At 37.7% G+C, this 21,350-nt stretch overlaps 2 protein-coding genes, 1 long non-coding RNA gene and 1 pseudogene across 4 annotated transcripts; 3 read left to right on the top strand and 1 right to left on the bottom strand.

Annotated features, from left to right (window-relative positions):
• The first annotated feature begins 2,501 nt into the window (after positions 1-2,501).
• Positions 2,502-4,193, top strand: LOC111194101 (epidermal differentiation-specific protein). Its single transcript, XM_049463033.1, has 2 exons — positions 2,502-3,592; positions 3,764-4,193. Exon 1 carries the CDS (start codon positions 2,577-2,579, stop codon positions 3,579-3,581), a length of 1,005 nt encoding a protein of 334 aa, XP_049318990.1. The 5' UTR covers positions 2,502-2,576; the 3' UTR covers positions 3,582-3,592; positions 3,764-4,193.
• Positions 2,784-9,610, bottom strand: LOC125780606 (uncharacterized). The gene is made up of 2 exons (XR_007423870.1): positions 9,522-9,610; positions 2,784-2,825 (listed from the first exon to the last, which is right to left on the bottom strand). It is a non-coding gene; the product is annotated as an uncharacterized LOC125780606 (long non-coding RNA).
• Positions 9,205-10,879, top strand: LOC111194102 (epidermal differentiation-specific protein-like; annotated as a pseudogene). The gene is made up of 2 exons (XR_007423869.1): positions 9,205-10,275; positions 10,447-10,879. The product of XR_007423869.1 is annotated as an epidermal differentiation-specific protein-like (transcript).
• Positions 10,880-14,518: 3,639 nt separating this feature from the next.
• On the top strand, positions 14,519-16,189 carry LOC125780602 (epidermal differentiation-specific protein-like). The gene is made up of 2 exons (XM_049463039.1): positions 14,519-15,603; positions 15,775-16,189. Exon 1 carries the CDS (start codon positions 14,588-14,590, stop codon positions 15,590-15,592), a length of 1,005 nt encoding a protein of 334 aa, XP_049318996.1. The 5' UTR covers positions 14,519-14,587; the 3' UTR covers positions 15,593-15,603; positions 15,775-16,189.
• Positions 16,190-21,350: the final 5,161 nt, after the last annotated feature.

Here is a 21,350-nt window from a genome sequence, read left to right as displayed (position 1 = left end):
TCTTATAATAAAATGCTTGACCTCTGTGTTGTAGGCTGTAGAACAAGCATCATTTACTGAGCTGTAGTAACTCTGTGTTCTCGCTATGCTTTCAGTACATTTAGTTCTTTACTGTTTTCTTTCTTCATCTACTTTTCTATGAGTATTTAAAAAAGTAGTTGAATGAAACCAGAAAGAAGACTAAAAACAGGTTCAGGAAAATATTAATGTTAAATATATATGTATATGTTAATTTCACTGTACTTAAAAATTATATTACATGAACTTTTGAATATAGTCTACTTATCGAGTTATACACACTTAAAAAAACAACTTGCATTTACAGGGTATTTAAAGTAGAAACATCTTAAGTAAACGGTGTAGATTTAACTATGATTTGAGTACACTTAATAAAGTTATTTTATATATTTTTCAAGGCAACTGCTTTCCTAATTTTTTAAAAGTAAGATCAACTTATCACTTTTTACAGTGTAGCAATACTGTGGTTAACACCTCGTCTGAAACAGACTGAGCACCTATGGTCGTGTATAGAGCTGCTTTGACCGAACCCACTTCCCTTTTATCTGTCCTTGTGTTTGTCTATTTGTTTGTGTACATTAATGGAGGCATTTTATACTGATGCATACTGTACACACAGACAAACACAAAGATATTATTAAATGGTGAAACGAGAACAGTGTGAATTTTGCTACAAATAGCAAAAAAGCCTTGTTGATGACCCATATGGCCCTAAAACAATATCACCATATTTCAGAGTATTTTTACCTTTAAAATCAAACACATGCAAAATTTGACCTATAACTAATACTAGTTAACTCAAAGCAATGAAAAAAAGCAGTAAGAAAAAGCAGCAGCATCAGTGAGTGTCAGATTTTTAATAGAGAAAATCAGATTAGACGACAGAAATGGCAGAAACAAATCAGGTCAAGGAGCTGCAGAAAATCCTTTACGCCCGGTTAAATGCCCAGCACCCCAGCACAGAACTTCTTTTAAGGTCTTAAATTTGAGCTTTAAAAATGTGCAGATACTCTGCTCACAGGCACAGTTTTAGGCGGTGTGGACACCAGGAAAACAGGACAGTCTGGCTTGAGTACTTTTCAGCCCATGCCAGTTCACAAGCCAGACCGTCCGGTCTTCCCAGTGTCCACACCGCCTAAAACTGTGTCCGTGAGCAGAGTATCTGCACATTTTTAAAGCTCAAATTTAAGACCTTAAAAGAAGACTTTTATATCTTTTTAATACCTCTCAACAAGAAAAAATAATAGTAGTACTGTGGCAAAAATGACAAACTAGGTAGTAGTATACAAAATGTTGTGCTGAATTGAAATAAGAAATTCAGTCCACCCTAGGAACATTACTGACTTCCTATTAGCCAAAAAATAATTTCAAATAACTATCAAATAAACATAAAAGTGCTCTGTTAAGAGAACTCTACAAAATAGCCTTGTAAAAAAAAGAGCTGGCAGAATAATTGGCATATTCCCTAGATCTCTGTTTGCTTTTTTAGAATATTTTAATAATCAATGCACCATAATAATTATAATAATAAACAAACATAAACACCATTAAAATTGTTAGACATTTTAACGATCCCATGTACACAATATTTAGCGTCAATTTAATAAAAATGTATGAATAAGAAGTAAAAAAAAAAAAGCCTGTGATTATATTTTAGTGTTTTGCAGTCAATCTTGTTTTTATTTCATGGTTATTTAAACATGCAGTTAATCCATTGCTTACATTCCTCAATAAAAATTTTCATATCATTTCTGAACTAAAAATAAACAGAATCAAACACCAATCATTTTAACAAGTCAAATGCTTAATAAATGATGTATGTTCCATATGAAATTCTTGTGATATTCATGTTAAATGAGGATTTTAATAGTAAAATAATAATGCGCTTTCTTATCACAATGATAGACAATATGAATGAGCTGCTCAGTTGTGTCAATATTCACAGCATGGTCTGGGTTCTTATGGGTTAATCATGTTAGAAAAATACCACTTTAGGACTAAATGTCGAGGTTGAATTTTAGCTTATAAAAAAGTGCTGATAAAAGAACTGCAGTAAGAGCTAAATTCCTTCCTTTACATTGTTTCAAACTTAGTCAAACTAGTTACTTGGTATCTATAAAGCGAGCTAGAACTAATACCCGAATCAGACTGCACGAATTTAGCCATATTTTGACCCGATTCAGCACTGGATTTGAATTTCAGTGTTGCGAGTGACCAAGGTTGGAGGACGTATGGAGTATGCTAGTTTTATACCAGTTCTTTAAAGTATAATTTAGTGCAGTAAAATTACCCACTCTGCTTTGACACAGGGAAATGGTCAGTTGTAAATATTCAGTTAAGTGAAACTCCCTGTGGCTAAAAACGTGTTTGAACTGGTTTTGCTTGGAAGAAGTAAAAAAAATGTCAACTCTGCTTAAAACTGATTCAGGATCAGCAGAACCTGCATATTCTCAAATTCCTCAGCCCCCTATATATATGGAGGGGTTAAGAGACACTTTTCACAGACTTGCAGACTCCTCTCGTTCATCTCATTCAGTATCGACTTCCAGAGCGACACCATGAGCAAGATCATCATCTACGAGCATATTAACTTTCAGGGCATGAGCAAAGAGTTCACCTCCTCCGTCCCCAACTTGGTAAGCGAAAACTTCAACGACTGCATCTCTTCCCTGAAAGTTATAGGGGAGCCATGGGTGGCATATGAACATACCAACTTTCAAGGTTCTCAGTATGTCTACGAGGAGGGAGAGTACGCCACTCTGGACAGGAACGACGCCTTTTCTTCTCTGGAGAAAGTGACTGAGGACCTGGCAAACCCTCAGATAACCCTTTACGAACATACTAACTACCGGGGCAGGAGCCTCGTCTTCACCACTGAAACAAACCTGTGCTACGGCAACTTTAACGATGTTGCGTCTTCTCACAAGGTGCAGAGAGGGGCGTGGGTCCTGTATGAGCACATCAACAGAAGTGGAGCTCAGCTGGTGGCCAGAGCTTCTCGAGACATGCCTGAGTACGGCTGGTTCAATGACAGAGTGTCTCACCTTCGCCCTCTGAAGCCAGGGAAACCCATTATAACAGCAGAGATCCAGTGGAACCAGAAAGAAGAGCATATGAATGCCGTGGTCATCGACAGCCTGTGTGGTCTGAACCATGGAGACCACGAGCAAAGCTTCTCCACTGAGATGAGTAAGGAGTACGAAGGCTCCGTCACTGATAGCTTCAGCTTTAGCAATTCCACCCAGATAAGCTGGGGAGCATCATTTGGTGTAGACGTGGGAGTGGTGAAAGCACAGCAGAACTTTTCTCTGAGCAACACCTTCACCGTGGAGAAGGGGAGCAGCAACACCAGGACAGAGAGGAAGAGCATCCGGGTTAACCTACCAGCCAAAATCGCTCCCCGCACCAAGCTCACCGTGAACATGGTGAGGAAGGAGGTGGATGTGAAGGTTCCAGTCAAGCTGACCATCGTCACCGGATCCCAGAGCAAGGTGGAGTACGGACAGTACAGGTGCCAGTCTGGCAACTCCATCACCACCGAGTTCAGGGAGGAAAAGATCTAGAGCACCGACAGGTAAGACCGATTCCTTCAAGGAACAACCAACACATCTTTATTTATAGATTTAATAAAGTCTAATTTGATTAAGGCAATGCTGACAGTTATAAACTGTTCTTTAGTGATATTTATGCTTGCAGTCATTTTCTTCATTAAAAACATTAATGTGCTGTTTTCTCTTGTTTCCAGTGAAACATACTGGTGCTGGACCTCTGCACTCCCAGGATGCGCCGAGAATTTCATCATTTGAATTGATTGAGTTTGAATTGACATGATTGACTCACACTGTAAACATTATTTCAGCAGGTAGAATAATATAATATTTTATGTAAACATTATTAAAATGTGTTTCTTTAAATGATGAATTTAATTGAATTTTGTTTAATTTTCAGGTAGTTATGCTTTTATCCGTTACATCCATTACAAACAAAAGTCTGAAACATAGTTGCTTTATCTTACAACAGACAAAACAGACAAATATCTTGAAATAAGAAATATTTGACAAGTGATAACTATAATTGTTTTACCTGGCATTTTATAATGTTTACAGTGAATGTGAAGATGTGATTGTGAAACAAATAAATAAAAATCAAATCATAATAAATATGAACAGAATCAAGCATCGTTCTTTTTTCATTTTTGCCGTCAGAGCAAATTTAGCCTTTTGGAATAAACTCACTGGGCCAGTTGTTCAAAAAATGTAATCCGGATCAAAATTATCCAGATCTGGTAATCCCATTTTTGCTATCCAGGATCAGGTGATCTGTCTTATTTTTTAAGCCGTTTTTTCAAAGCAACATTGGATTGGATCTCCCTAATTCAGATACACAGTTTTCAGGAAAACATAAACATCCACTTTCATTTATAATTTATTTCATGACCCCTTATCTGAGCCACAACAAATAAAAAAACATATACATTAACAAATACATTGTGAATATATTAAAAGCATCTTAATTAAAAAATGTCCAATAGTTAACAAGATATTCAGGGTTCTTCATATGAGAAAGAGAGACCTGCATTTTCAAGCCCTGATTTTAGGAGGAGGATTTGAAGTTGCACCCTGGTTTGCTGCAGTTTGGTCAGCTTTATTTGTTCCTCTGCCAGGAGAATCTGTGCTTCTGCTCTGGTGAGTTTCTCGTTTAAGAAGAGTTTCATACAGGCCCGTAGCCAGCAGTGTGATGGGGGGGATCTTTTTCCCCCAAAAGTGGACTTCATTTGGCTCTCTACTCCAATGCCCCCTAAATACACGAGCACACTTCAAATCTTTTAATTTAGACATATTTTATTCATTATAAGTTTGTTGTGAATCTGTTGTTGTCCTTATTTGTTCGTCTGTTGCTCCCCACTGTTAACATACATTTGATATAAATGTAAGTGTTACTCAAACGTCCTACATCTGTGATGTGACTTCATTGTCTGTCTCTGTTGCTCACCTCAGTTGTCTGTTGCTTTGTTCCATTGTCTCTGTTGCTGCCCTCCATTGTCTGTCTCTGATGTTGCTGTCCTTTATTTTCTATCTCTCTACTATTGACATAAATAGATAAGAATTACTTCATTAGGAACACTATCGGTATGGTCATTAAAACTTAAACATGAATTAATAATAATATAAATTGAAGTGTTCTGTCTTATTCAAATCTTCCTACAACTGTGCTGGGACTTCGTTGTCTCTCTCTGTTGCCTAGGTCTGTTGTTGCTCTCCCTCCTCTGTATCTCTCTTGCTGTCTGTCTCTGTTGCGTTCCTTCATTGTCTGTCTGTTTTTCCTCTCCTTAAGGGTCATTTTACGGGAAATCAGACATTTTGGGACCCAACCGACATCAAACTTTGTGTGCATTTTTAGTGGCAATGTAGAAAAACTGCATTTGCATGAATCTGGCACTAATATTTTAGAGGTTGTTCATGACATTGCAGGCTGTGTGGAAAAGATACTTACCATTTTAAAATATATATTTTTTTATATTCAGATTTTAGTATTTTAATAATCTATACTCGGCTAACTGTTGAGTTCAATGTTGTTTGTGTACTCTGTAGTAATCCGGAGAGACAGACGGTTCGAATCAAATCAAAGACCATATTCGATCAAATATGGACGTACAAAAAACGCAAATATGAAAATAATATTTCATAACTTATAACTTTAGGCATATTTCGCCCTAAATGTTTATTTTCTGAAAGGAGATACGGCTAAATAGGCTAGATAACTGAAAAGCTTTAAAATGGTATATTTGGTGTCTATTTTGAACCTATAAGTATTCATATTGGGGTGGCTGAGGGGGTGTGGGGGGGATCGAACGAACCCTTCAATCCCCCCTGGCTACGGGCCTGTCATAGTCATCACCATTACCATAGTATTTCGAAAGGGATGCTTCAAGCCTCTTTTCTGAGCTTCTGTGACTGCTGGCTTTACCGGTGAAGATTCTGGTTGCCCAATAATAGGGCGGAAATCCAGAATAATTAATTGTACAAATGTTTTTTCACTTTAAAACTTTAATTTCAAAATTTTACTACATTTTCTCCCTGAAATTCACCTTGAAATCCTACCCCTTGTTTCCCTTTTGAACAACCCGTTTTCCAGATTTGATCCAATCCGATAACTAAAATCCGATTAGATTACCTCTGAACAACTGGCCCACTGTGATTACATTAACTCATTGTGAATGTACATGTAATCACAGAATAAGACTGTAGGGTACAGTTATGGTAACATTTCCAAGTTAAACTTTTAACTCATTTCAGAACTAAATGTAAGGCTTACCTAACATATCTTACAGTACATCTTTCTATTGGCTCCTCACATAATTTATTTGCATAATAGGTGTGCTACTCCTGAACTATCTGCAAATAGTTTTTCTTGTACATTACAAGAAGGCAATTCTTTGTCATACTTTAACCATTTAAAATACGACTAAACATTGCCAATTTAGAGAAGACAGCTAGTGTCTTCTCATTAAATAGAAAAATGAATCCAGCACTGCACTGCATTACTTATCAAGCATGAAGTCTCTTTGCAGTAAGAAAAATGATAACTTCCTCTTATGGCCTGCAAACACTAAACAGTATACATTTGGTAGCCTTTTACTTATTGTTTTAGCATGCCTCAGCTGTTAAATATACTGTAGGTAATTATAACTCAAAATATGGGGTAAAGTCTACTTAAACAAAAATGAGAGAAAATTTTTGTTTTAAAAATTAAATATTGAAAAAGTGGGAGCAAACATCATATTATTCAACTCTCCAGAAACTTGCTGGGTGAATGGAAACCAGTATAAATTTCCTCAGCACCCAACGTTTATGTTGTGAGCTGGCTGCACTGATGCTTAATGTCTGCATAATGTGTTAATCTGAGAAAACTCGTAAAGCAGGTAGAGACCCCTGACATAAAACCTGTATGAACAGGTCAGGAATCGTCATCCCCTGCAGCCTTAATTACTCAGGAACTTAATAACAAGACAGGTGGGAAGAAACTACCAGAGTGAATATTGCTCAGAAGCTTCTTGGGCAACAAAGAAGAAAATCTGCATTACAACACACTTATTGTGAAACATGGGGGTGGCAGTAATACCTCTCACAAGAAAAAATACTGCTATTACTGTGGTAAAAATGACAAACTAGGTGATAGTATACAAAAGGTTTTACTGAATTGAAATAGGAAATTCAGTCAACCTTAGGGAACATTACCGACTTTCTATTAGCCAAAAATAATTTCAAATAACTATCAAATAAACATAAAAGTGTTCTGCTAGGATAACTCGACAAAACAGCCTTTTTATAAAAGCACTGGCAGAATAATTGGCATATTCCCTAGATCTCTATTTGCATTTTTAGAATATGTTAATAATCAAAGCAACAAAATAATAATAAGCAAACAAAAACATAATATAAATTGTTAGACATTTTAACTGGCTTAAAGTGGACATGAAACATTTCAGTTTGTACACGTTTTCTAAGGGATTAAATATTTGGAGCAGCCTGTCAACAACAGGTACTGCCATCCAGTTAACTAGCTTGTTTATATAGACTTAGCTATTTAGCATGTAAAGTCCAGAGTTCATTTAGACTGAATAATGAAACATACATGATTTAAGTGGATATTGAAACACCCAGGCGCTGTTTGGTTGATAAACCATTCAGTTTGGAAGTTAGAAGGCTTGCTGGGTAGCTACCTTCATCTAGTTAGCGTTAGCTAGTTAGCTAGCATTAGCTATTTAGCCAATTAACTTAGCTAGCTAAGAAGTAAACGCTAGCCTTGGTAAGATAGCTAGCAAAATAGCTAATGCTAGCTATGTTAAGATAGGTAGATACATTGCTAACGCTAGCTTTGGTAAGGTAGCTAGCTATGTAGCTAACGCTAGCTATGTTATCTTTTAACTGTTAGCTTATCTAGACTTTTTGTAAGTTACCTCTCGCTGCTCTGCTGGGTGGGCGCGTCGTTTGGCTTGTTTCTTGCGGCTCACAGCTGCTGGTTTTATAGTACCCCCAGTCGGACAGTCTGTACATCCCAGCTGGTCAAAGGAACAATTAAAAACGGAGGAAAAAAGCCTTGGACTTTAGCTTATTTGTCCGGCGAACGACTAACTTAATGCTCCTGACTCAAAAACTCTCTCTTTAACATAGTCCTCGTCTAGAAAGTGCTCGCTACCAACCCTAGCATTGCGGCTAACAGGAGGATTCTAGCGCTTTAGCGCCGCTGGCCACCACAGAAGAACAGCTGTCCTTAAGAGGCAAGATATAAAAGTGAAGGTGAATATTTTTCTCATTCCTCACCCTATAAAATGTAACTAAACCCAGCGGCAATACAAAAGTGCCCACTTTGTATCGATTTTTGGTTTGGCTTTTATTATTCATTGAGGAACTAGTGTAGGCTAACAGTTCATGTTAGTTAGGCGTTCAAATTAAAAATAAACAGAATCAAACACCAATAATTTTAATAACTCAAATGCTTAATAAATGATGTATGTTCCATATGAAATTCTTGTGATATTCATGTTAAATCAGGATTTTAATTGTAAAATAATAATGCGCTTTCTTATCACAATGAAAGACAATATGAATGAGCTGCTCAGTTGTATCAATATTCACAGCATGGTCTGGGTTCTTATGGGTTAATCATGTTAGAAAAATACCACTTTAGGACTAAATGTCGAGGTTGAATTTTAGCTTATAAAAAAGTGCTGATAAAAGAACTGCAGTAAGAGCTAAATTCCTCCCTTTACATTGTTTCAAACTTAGTCAAACTAGTTACTTGGTATGTATAAAGCGAGGTTGAACTAATACCCGAATCAGACTGCACGAATTTAGCCATATTTTGACCCGATTCAGCACTGGATTTGAATTTCAGTGTTGCGAGAGACCAAGGTTGGAGTACGTATGGAGTATGCTAGTTTTATACTAGTTCTTTAAAGTATAATTTAGTGCAGTAAAATTACCCACTCTGCTTTGACACAGGGAAATGGTCAGTTGTAAATATTCAGTTAAGTGAAACTCCCTGTGGCTAAAAACGTGTTTGAACTGGTTTTGCTTGGAAGAAGTTAAAAAAATGTCAACTCTGCTTAAAACTGATTCAGGATCAGCAGAACCTGCATATTCTCAAATTCCTCAGCCCCCTATATATATGGAGGGGTTAAGAGACACTTTTCACAGACTTGCAGACTCCTCTCGTTCATCTCATTCAGTATCGACTTCCAGAGCGAAACCATGAGCAAGATCATCATCTACGAGCATATTAACTTTCAGGGCATGAGCAAAGAGTTCACCTCCTCCGTCCCCAACTTGGTAAGCGAAAACTTCAACGACTGCATCTCTTCCCTGAAAGTTATAGGGGAGCCATGGGTGGCATATGAACATACCAACTTTCAAGGTTCTCAGTATGTCTACGAGGAGGGAGAGTACGCCACTCTGGACAGGAACGACGCCTTTTCTTCTCTGGAGAAAGTGACAGACGACCTGACAAACCCTCAGATAACCCTTTACGAACATACTAACTACCGGGGCAGGAGCCTCGTCTTCACCACTGAAACCAACCTGTGCTACGGCAACTTTAACGATGTTGCGTCTTCTCACAAGGTGCAGAGAGGGGCGTGGGTCCTGTATGAGCACATCAACAGAAGTGGAGCTCAGCTGGTGGCCAGAGCTTCTCGAGATATGCCTGAGTACGGCTGGTTCAATGACAGAGTGTCTCACCTTCGCCCTCTGAAGCCAGGGAAACCCATTATAACAGCAGAGATCCAGTGGAACCAGAAAGAAGAGCATATGAATGCCGTGGTCATCGACAGCCTGTGTGGTCTGAACCATGGAGACCACGAGCAAAGCTTCTCCACTGAGATGAGTAAGGAGTACGAAGGCTCCGTCACTGATAGCTTCAGCTTTAGCAATTCCACCCAGATAAGCTGGGGAACATCATTTGGTGTAGACGTGGGAGTGGTGAAAGCACAGCAGAACTTTTCTCTGAGCAACACCTTCACCGTGGAGAAGGGGAGCAGCAACACCAGGACAGAGAGGAAGACCTACCAGCCAAAATCGCTCCCCGCACCAAGCTCACCGTGAACATGGTGAGGAAGGAGGTGGATGTGAAGGTTCCAGTCAAGCTGACTATCGTCACCGGATCCCAGAGCAAGGTGGAGTACGGACAGTACAGGTGCCAGTCTGGCAACTCCATCACCACCGAGTTCAGGGAGGAAAAGATCTAGAGCACCGACAGGTAAGACAGATTCCTTCAAGGAACAACCAACACATCTTTATTTATAGATTTAATAAAGTCTAATTTAATTAAGGCAATGCTGACAGTTATAAACTGTTCTTTAGTGATATTTATGCTTGCAGTCATTTTCTTCATTAAAAACATTAATGTGCTGTTTTCTCTTGTTTCCAGTGAAACATACTGGTGCTGGACCTCTGCACTCCCTGGATGCGCCGAGAATTTCATCAATTGAATTGATTGAGTTTGAATTGACATGATTGACACTCACACTGTAAACATTATTTCAGCAGGTAGAATAATATAATATTTTATATAAAAATTATAAAAAATGTGTTTCTTTAAATGATTCATTTAATAGAATTTTGTTTAATTTGCAGGTATTTATGCTTTTACGTCCAATACATCCATTACAACTAAAAGTCTGAAACATAGTTGCTTTATCTTACGACAGACAAAACAGACAAATATCTTGAAATAAGAAATATTTGAAGTGATAACTATAATTGTTTTACCTGGCATTTTATAATGTTTACAGTGAATGTGAAGATGTGATTGTGAAACAAATAAATAAAAATCAAATCATAATAAATATGAACAGAATCAAGCATCGTTCTTTTTTCATTTTTGCCGTCAGAGCAAATTTAGCCTTTTGGAATAAACTAATTTATTTCATGACCTCTTATCTGAGCCACAACAAATAAAAAAACATATACATTAACAAATACATTGTGAATATATTAAAAGCATCTTAATTAAAAAATGTCCAATAGTTAACAAGATATTCAGGGTTCTTCATATGAGAAAGAGAGACCTGCATTTTCAAGCCCTGATTTTAGGAGGAGGATTTGAAGTTGCACCCTGGTTTGCTGCAGTTTGGTCAGCTTTATTTGTTCCTCTGCCAGGAGAATCTGTGCTTCTGCTCTGTGAGTTTCTCGTTTAAGAAGAGTTTCATAGTCATCACCATTAGTATTTCGAAAGGGATGCTTCAAGCCTCTTTTCTGAGCTTCTGTGACTGCTGGCTTTACCGGTGAAGATTCTGGTTGCCCAATAAAAGGGCGGAAATCCAGAATAATTAATTGTACAAATGTTTTTTCACTTTAAAACTTTAATTTCAAAATTTTACTACATTTTCTCCCTGAAATTCACCTTGAAATCCTACCCCTTGTTTCCCTTTTGAACAACCCGTTTTCCAGATTTGATCCAATCCGATAACTAAAATCCGATTAGATTACCTCTGAACAACTGGCCCACTGTGATTACATTAACTCATTGTGAATGTACATGTAATCACAGAATAAGACTGTAGGGTACAGTTATGGTAACATTTCCAAGTTAAACTTTTAACTCATTTCAGAACTAAATGTAAGGCTTACCTAACATATCTTACAGTACATCTTTCTATTGGCTCCTCACATAATTTATTTGCATAATAGGTGTGCTACTCCTGAACTATCTGCAAATAGTTTTGCTTGTACATTACAAGAAGGCAATTCTTTGTCATACTTTAACCATTTAAAATACGACTAAACATTGCCAATTTAGAGAAGACAGCTAGTGTCTTCTCATTAAATAGAAAAATGAATCCAGCACTGCACTGCATTACTTATCAAGCATGAAGTCTCTTTGCAGTAAGAAAAATGATAACTTCCTCTTATGGCCTGCAAACACTAAACAGTATACATTTGGTAGCCTTTTACTTATTGTTTTAGCATGCCTCAGCTGTTAAATATACTGTAGGTAATTATAACTCAAAATATGGGGTAAAGTCTACTTAAACAAAAATGAGAGAAAATTTTTGTTTTAAAAATTAAATATTGAAAAAGTGGGAGCAAACATCCATATTATTCAACTCTCCAGAAACTTGCTGGGTGAATGGAAACCAGTATAAATTTCCTCAGCACCCAACGTTTATGTTGTGAGCTGGCTGCACTGATGCTTAATGTCTGCATAATGTGTTAATCTGAGAAAACTCGTAAAGCAGGTAGAGACCCCTGACATAAAACCTGTATGAACAGGTCAGGAATCGTCATCCCCTGCAGCCTTAATTACTCAGGAACTTAATACCAAGACAGGTGGGAAGAAACTACCAGAGTGAATATTGCTCAGAAGCTTCTTGGGCAACAAAGAAAAAAATCTGCATTACAACACACTTATTGTGAAACATGGGGGTGGCAGTAATACCTCTCACAAGAAAAAATACTGCTATTACTGTGGTAAAAATGACAAACTAGGTGATAGTATACAAAAGGTTTTACTGAATTGAAATAGGAAATTCAGTCAACCTTAGGGAACATTACCGACTTTCTATTAGCCAAAAATAATTTCAAATAACTATCAAATAAACATAAAAGTGTTCTGCTAGGATAACTCGACAAAACAGCCTTTTTATAAAAGCACTGGCAGAATAATTGGCATATTCCCTAGATCTCTATTTGCATTTTTAGAATATGTTAATAATCAAAGCAACAAAATAATAATAAGCAAACAAAAACATAATATAAATTGTTAGACATTTTAACTGGCTTAAAGTGGACATGAAACATTTCAGTTTGTACACGTTTTCTAAGGGATTAAATATTTGGAGCAGCCTGTCAACAACAGGTACTGCCATCCAGTTAACTAGCTTGTTTATATAGACTTAGCTATTTAGCATGTAAAGTCCAGAGTTCATTTAGACTGAATAATGAAACATACATGATTTAAGTGGATATTGAAACACCCAGGCGCTGTTTGGTTGATAAACCATTCAGTTTGGAAGTTAGAAGGCTTGCTGGGTAGCTACCTTCATCTAGTTAGCGTTAGCTAGTTAGCTAGCATTAGCTATTTAGCCAATTAACTTAGCTAGCTAAGTAGTAAACGCTAGCCTTGGTAAGATAGCTAGCAAAATAGCTAATGCTAGCTATGTTAAGATAGGTAGATACATTGCTAACGCTAGCTTTGGTAAGGTAGCTAGCTATGTAGCTAACGCTAGCTATGTTATCTTTTAACTGTTAGCTTATCTAGACTTTTTGTAAGTTACCTCTCGCTGCTCTGCTGGGTGGGCGCGTCGTTTGGCTTGTTTCTTGCGGCTCACAGCTGCTGGTTTTATAGTACCCCCAGTCGGACAGTCTGTACATCCCAGCTGGTCAAAGGAAAAATTAAAAACGGAGGAAAAAAGCCTTGGACTTTAGCTTATTTGTCCGGCGAACGACTAACTTAATGCTCCTGACTCAAAAACTCTCTCTTTAACATAGTCCTCGTCTAGAAAGTGCTCGCTACCAACCCTAGCATTGCGGCTAACCGGAGGATTCTAGCGCTTTAGCGCCGCTGGCCACCACAGAAGAACAGCTGTCCTTAAGAGGCAAGATATAAAAGTGAAGGTGAATATTTTTCTCATTCCTCACCCTATAAAATGTAACTAAACCCAGCGGCAATACAAAAGTGCCCACTTTGTATCGATTTTTGGTTTGGCTTTTATTATTCATTGAGGAACTAGTGTAGGCTAACAGTTCATGTTAGTTAGGCGTTCAAATTAAAAATAAACAGAATCAAACACCAATAATTTTAATAACTCAAATGCTTAGTAAATGATGTATGTTCCATATGAAATTCTTGTGATATTCATGTTAAATCAGGATTTTAATTGTAAAATAATAATGCGCTTTCTTATCACAATGAAAGACAATATGAATGAGCTGCTCAGTTGTATCAATATTCACAGCATGGTCTGGGTTCTTATGGGTTAATCATGTTAGAAAAATACCACTTTAGGACTAAATGTCGAGGTTGAATTTTAGCTTATAAAAAAGTGCTGATAAAAGAACTGCAGTAAGAGCTAAATTCCTTCCTTTACATTGTTTCAAACTTAGTCAAACTAGTTACTTGGTATGTATAAAGCGAGCTTGAACTAATACCCGAATCAGACTGCACGAATTTAGCCATATTTTGACCCGATTCAGCACTGGATTTGAATTTCAGTGTTGCGAGAGACCAAGGTTGGAGTACGTATGGAGTATGCTAGTTTTATACCAGTTCTTAAAGTATAATTTAGTGCAGTAAAATTACCCACTCTGCTTTGACACAGGGAAATGGTCAGTTGTAAATATTCAGTTAAGTGAAACTCCCTGTGGCTAAAAACGTGTTTGAACTGGTTTTGCTTGGAAGAAGTTAAAAAAATGTCAACTCTGCTTAAAACTGATTCAGGATCAGCAGAACCTGCATATTCTCAAATGCCTCAGCCCCCTATATATATGGAGGGGTTAAGAGACACTTTTCACAGACTTGCAGACTCCTCTCGTTCATCTCATTCAGTATCGACTTCCAGAGCCACACCATGAGCAAGATCATCATCTACGAGCATATTAACTTTCAGGGCATGAGCAAAGAGTTCACCTCCTCCGTCCCCAACTTGGTAAGCGAAAACTTCAACGACTGCATCTCTTCCCTGAAAGTTATAGGGGAGCCATGGGTGGCATATGAACATACCAACTTTCAAGGTTCTCAGTATGTCTACGAGGAGGGAGAGTACGCCACTCTGGACAGGAACGACGCCTTTTCTTCTCTGGAGAAAGTGACAGACGACCTGACAAACCCTCAGATAACCCTTTACGAACATACTAACTACCGGGGCAGGAGCCTCGTCTTCACCACTGAAACCAACCTGTGCTACGGCAACTTTAACGATGTTGCGTCTTCTCACAAGGTGCAGAGAGGGGTGTGGGTCCTGTATGAGCACATCAACAGAAGTGGAGCTCAGCTGGTGGCCAGAGCTTCTCGAGACATGCCTGAGTACGGCTGGTTCAATGACAGAGTGTCTCACCTTCGCCCTCTGAAGCCAGGGAAACCCATTATAACAGCAGAGATCCAGTGGAACCAGAAAGAAGAGCATATGAATGCCGTGGTCATCGACAGCCTGTGTGGTCTGAACCATGGAGACCACGAGCAAAGCTTCTCCACTGAGATGAGTAAGGAGTACGAAGGCTCCGTCACTGATAGCTTCAGCTTCAGCAATTCCACCCAGATAAGCTGGGGAGCATCATTTGGTGTAGACGTGGGAGTGGTGAAAGCACAGCAGAACTTTTCTCTGAGCAACACCTTCACCGTGGAGAAGGGGAGCAGCAACACCAGGACAGAGAGGAAGAGCATCCGGGTTAACCTACCAGCCAAAATCGCTCCCCGCACCAAGCTCACCGTGAACATGGTGAGGAAGGAGGTGGATGTGAAGGTTCCAGTCAAGCTGACCATCGTCACCGGATCCCAGAGCAAGGTGGAGTACGGACAGTACAGGTGCCAGTCTGGCAACTCCATCACCACCGAGTTCAGGGAGGAAAAGATCTAGAGCACTGAAAGGTAAGACCGATTCCTTCAAGGAACAACCAACACATCTTTATTTATAGATTTAATAAAGTCTAATTTGATTAAGGCAATGCTGACAGTTATAAACTGTTCTTTAGTGATATTTATGCTTGCAGTCATTTTCTTCATTAAAAACATTAATGTGCTGTTTTCTCTTGTTTCCAGTGAAACATACTGGTGCTGGACCTCTGCACTCCCAGGATGCGCCGAGAATTTCATCATTTGAATTGATTGAGTTTGAATTGACATGATTGACTCACACTGTAAAAATTATTTCAGCAGGTAGAATAATATAATATTTTATGTAAACATTATTAAAATGTGTTTCTTTAAATGATGAATTTAATTGAATTTTGTTTAATTTTCAGGTAGTTATGCTTTTATCCGTTACATCCATTACAAACAAAAGTCTGAAACATAGTTGCTTTATCTTACAACAGACAAAACAGACAAATATCTTGAAATAAGAAATATTTGACAAGTGATAACTATAATTGTTTTACCTGGCATTTTATAATGTTTACAGTGAATGTGAAGATGTGATTGTGAAACAAATAAATAAAAATCAAATCATAATAAACATGAACAGAATCAAGCATCGTTCTTTTTTCATTTTTGCCGTCAGAGCAAATTTAGCCTTTTGGAATAAACTCACTGGGCCAGTTGTTCAAAAAATGTAATCCGGATCAAAATTATCCAGATCTGGTAATCCCATTTTTGCTATCCAGGATCAGGTGATCTGTCTTATTTTTTAAGCCGTTTTTTCAAAGCAACATTGGATTGGATCTCCCTAATTCAGATACACAGTTTTCAGGAAAACATAAACATCCACTTTCATTTATAATTTATTTCATGACCTCTTATCTGAGCCACAACAAATAAAAAAACATATACATTAACAAATACATTGTGAATATATTAAAAGCATCTTAATTAAAAAATGTCCAATAGTTAACAAGATATTCAGGGTTCTTCATATGAGAAAGAGAGACCTGCATTTTCAAGCCCTGATTTTAGGAGGAGGATTTGAAGTTGCACCCTGGTTTGCTGCAGTTTGGTCAGCTTTATTTGTTCCTCTGCCAGGAGAATCTGTGCTTCTGCTCTGTGAGTTTCTCGTTTAAGAAGAGTTTCATAGTCATCACCATTAGTATTTCGAAAGGGACGCTTCAAGCCTCTTTTCTGAGCTTCTGTGACTGCTGGCTTTACCGGTGAAGATTCTGGTTGCCCAATAAAAGGGCGGAAATCCAGAATAATTAATTGTACAAATGTTTTTTCACTTTAAAACTTTAATTTCAAAATTTTACTACATTTTCTCCCTGAAATTCACCTTGAAATCCTACCCCTTGTTTCCCTTTTGAACAACCCGTTTTCCAGATTTGATCCAATCCGATAACTAAAATCCGTTTAGATTACCTCTGAACAACTGGCCCACTGTGATTACATTAACTCATTGTGAATGTACATGTAATCACTGAATAAGACTGTAGGGTACAGTTATGGTAACATTTCCAAGTTAAACTTTTAACTCATTTCAGAACTAAATGTAAGGCTTACCTAACATATCTTACAGTACATCTTTCTATTGGCTCCTCACATAATTTATTTGCATAATAGGTGTGCTACTCCTGAACTATCTGCAAATAGTTTTGCTTGTACATTACAAGAAGGCAATTCTTTGTCATACTTTAACCATTTAAAATACGACTAAACATTGCCAATTTAGAGAAGACAGCTAGTGTCTTCTCATTAAATAGAAAAATGAATCCAGCACTGCACTGCATTACTTATCAAGCATGAAGTCTCTTTGCAGTAAGAAAAATGATAACTTCCTCTTATGGCCTGCAAACACTAAACAGTATACATTTGGTAGCCTTTTACTTATTGTTTTAGCATGCCTCAGCTGTTAAATATACTGTAGGTAATTATAACTCAAAATATGGGGTAAAGTCTACTTAAACAAAAATGAGAGAAAATTTTTGTTTTAAAAATTAAATATTGAAAAAGTGGGAGCAAACATCATATTATTCAACTCTCCAGAAACTTGCTGGGTGAATGGAAACCAGTATAAATTTCCTCAGCACCCAACGTTTATGTTGTGAGCTGGCTGCACTGATGCTTAATGTCTGCATAATGTGTTAATCTGAGAAAACTCGTAAAGCAGGTAGAGACCCCTGACATAAAACCTGTATGAACAGGTCAGGAATCGTCATCCCCTGCAGCCTTAATTACTCAGGAACTTAATAACAAGACAGGTGGGAAGAAACTACCAGAGTGAATATTGCTCAGAAGCTTCTTGGGCAACAAAGAAGAAAATCTGCATTACAACACACTTATTGTGAAACATGGGGGTGGCAGTAATACCTCTCACAAGAAAAAATACTGCTATTACTGTGGTAAAAATGACAAACTAGGTGATAGTATACAAAAGGTTTTACTGAATTGAAATAGGAAATTCAGTCAACCTTAGGGAACATTACCGACTTTCTATTAGCCAAAAATAATTTCAAATAACTATCAAATAAACATAAAAGTGTTCTGCTAGGATAACTCGACAAAACAGCCTTTTTATAAAAGCACTGGCAGAATAATTGGCATATTCCCTAGATCTCTATTTGCATTTTTAGAATATGTTAATAATCAAAGCAACAAAATAATAATAAGCAAACAAAAACATAATATAAATTGTTAGACATTTTAACTGGCTTAAAGTGGACATGAAACATTTCAGTTTGTACACGTTTTCTAAGGGATTAAATATTTGGAGCAGCCTGTCAACAACAGGTACTGCCATCCAGTTAACTAGCTTGTTTATATACACTTAGCTATTTAGCATGTAAAGTCCAGAGTTCATTTAGACTGAATAATGAAACATACATGATTTAAGTGGATATTGAAACACCCAGGCGCTGTTTGGTTGATAAACCATTCAGTTTGGAAGTTAGAAGGCTTGCTGGGTAGCTACCTTCATCTAGTTAGCGTTAGCTAGTTAGCTAGCATTAGCTATTTAGCCAATTAACTTAGCTAGCTAAGTAGTAAACGCTAGCCTTGGTAAGATAGCTAGCAAAATAGCTAATGCTAGCTATGTTAAGATAGGTAGATACATTGCTAACGCTAGCTTTGGTAAGGTAGCTAGCTATGTAGCTAACGCTAGCTATGTTATCTTTTAACTGTTAGCTTATCTAGACTTTTTGTAAGTAAAACTAAACAGAATCAAAGACCAATCATTTTAATAACTCAAATGCTTAATAAATGATGTATGTTCCATATGAAATTCTTGTGATATTCATGTTAAATGAGGATTTTAATAGTAAAATAATAATGCGCTTTCTTATCACAATGAAAGACAATATGAATGAGCTGCTCAGTTGTATCAATATTCACAGCATGGTCTGGGTTCTTATGGGTTAATCATGTTAGAAAAATACCACTTTAGGGCTAAATGTCGAGGTTGAATTTTAGCTTATAAAAAGAACTGCAGTAAGAGCTAAATTCCTTCCTTTACATTGTTTCAAACTTAGTCAAACTAGTTACTTGGTATCTATAAAGCGAGCTTTTTTCCCTAGATCTCTATTTGCATTTTTAGAATATGTAAATACTCAATGCACCATAATAACATTTGTGTGAGTTAAACGTTTAACTCTTTTTAGAACTAAATGTAAGGCTTACCTAACATATCTTACAGTATATCTTTCTATTGGCTCCTGAAATCATTTATTTGCATAATGGGTGTGCTACTCCTGAACTATCTGTAAATAGTTTTGCTGGTACATTACTAGATGTCATGCCTGACTTAACAGGCAAAAAGGAAATAAAAGACACTGCTGGGATGTAAAAACGAAGCAGTAGAATTTAATTAAAAATAAACAACAAAACTACAATAAGAAAGTTGAATAGAGCAACACACTAAAGTTGGGCAAAATAGGAAACAAATATAAAAACTGACAAAGCAAACTGGACTGGGCCAAAAGAACCAGGGACTAAAGAAACAAGGAATAAGTGAAACTGCCAAAACAATATAACCAGGAAGTAGTATGGGGAATGGGGAAAAAACAATGGGAGCACTAGACTAGAAAAGGGCAAACAGAAAACTGCTAAGCAGAGCTTAGGAAAACAGCTAGACTAAAAAGTAAACTGGGCAAACAAACACAATAAATTAAACAGGGATACTTAAGCAGGGAGGAGTCCAGGGAAACACCAGGAACTAGGGCGAAACAGGCTTGGGAAAAAGAACGCTTTGTAGAGATGCAAACCAGACACTGTAAAAAAAGTTGGACATTGTGTCTCCGTTCCCATTTATTCAATGAAAATGAAGCCAAAATCCTCCGCCATGTTGGCGATCCTGCAACCCGATTCTGAGCAGTAGAGACCAGAGGAGGGAGAAAGACTGTGGAGAGCAGCCTACTCATTTAAATAACCCCGCCCCTGAGGTCTGCCTCGCGGTCACAGACTGCGGAGCGGAGCTGACGGTCTGTTATTGGTCCCGCCCATAAGCAGCCCTTTTACCATAACCACACCTTTTTTGAATAGAGCTGAATAACGTTTTAAACACCCAATTTTGTGGGGATATAAAAATGTGACAATATAAGCAGAGGTTACACTAGCTGTTGCATTTAAATAATGGAGGTAGAATTACAGTATATTGGAAAAAAACGTGATTGAGAGTTGTCTGTTTTGCCATTGAAACCTATGGGGATGGGTGGAGTTACACAGCTTTCTGCAGCCAAACAGCAGGGGGCGCCCGACCTGTGGTGGCTTCACTTTTGAGAGACGATGTTCTGTCCAGCTATACACAGTCTATGATGCAAACAGGCTGGAACCACAAAGAAACACAGACCATGTGAGCGACCAATACTGGGCAACAGCAGAGAAACACTCTGCCCAGGTGAATCTGATCTCTAATCAGGGCTGGATGGCTGCATGTGCTTGCCCTGATTAGAGGAAGTCCTTATTTGGGCATGGAGTGCCTCTCAGAGTGTGTGTGCATGCTCTAACTAGGGGAATGTCCTTATTTGGGCATAGAGTGCTTGGCTTGGCTGGACGGGCCTGACACTAGAAGGCAATTTTAAACTTTGTCATAATTTTAGCAATTTAAAATATGAATAAACATTGCCTATTTAGAGAAGACAGCTAGTGTCTCTGTTTTTTTAATACAAGATGAAATGGTCCTGCTTGCCTTCTGCCATTAAATAGAAAAATGAATCCAGCAGCAGAGTTACTGCCCTTCAGGACGAATCAAGCATGAAGGCTCTTTACAGTAAGAAAAATGACAACTTCCTCTTATGGCCTGCAAACACTAAACAGAATACATTTGCTAGACTTTAACTTATTATTTTAGCATGTCTCAACTGTTAAATATAAGTAATGATGACTCAAAATATGGGGTAAACTCTATTCAAAAAAGGGAGAGAAAATCGTTTAAATTGAATACTTAAACAAAGTGGGATCAAACTCCATATTATTCAACTCTCCAGAAATTAGCTGGGTAATTGGGATCCAGTATACATTTTGAACCAGTATAAATGTTCTAAGCTGGCTGCACTAATGCTTAATGTCTGCATAATGTGTTAACCTGAGAAGACTAGTAAAGCAGGTAGAGACTCCTGACACAAAACCTGTATGAACAGGTCAGGACTCGTCACCCCCTGCAGCCTTAATAACTCTACAGGACAGGTGGGAAGAAACTACCGGAGCGAATATTGCTCAGAAGCTTCTTGAACGACAAAGAATGAACTCTGCATTTC

Source organism: Astyanax mexicanus, chromosome 13 (genome assembly GCF_023375975.1).
Source record: "Astyanax mexicanus isolate ESR-SI-001 chromosome 13, AstMex3_surface, whole genome shotgun sequence".
Classification (NCBI taxonomy): Eukaryota; Metazoa; Chordata; class Actinopteri; order Characiformes; family Acestrorhamphidae; genus Astyanax; species Astyanax mexicanus.
The sequence above is the reverse complement of the archived record's forward strand: the minus strand, read 5'-3'. Positions and strand labels throughout refer to the sequence as shown.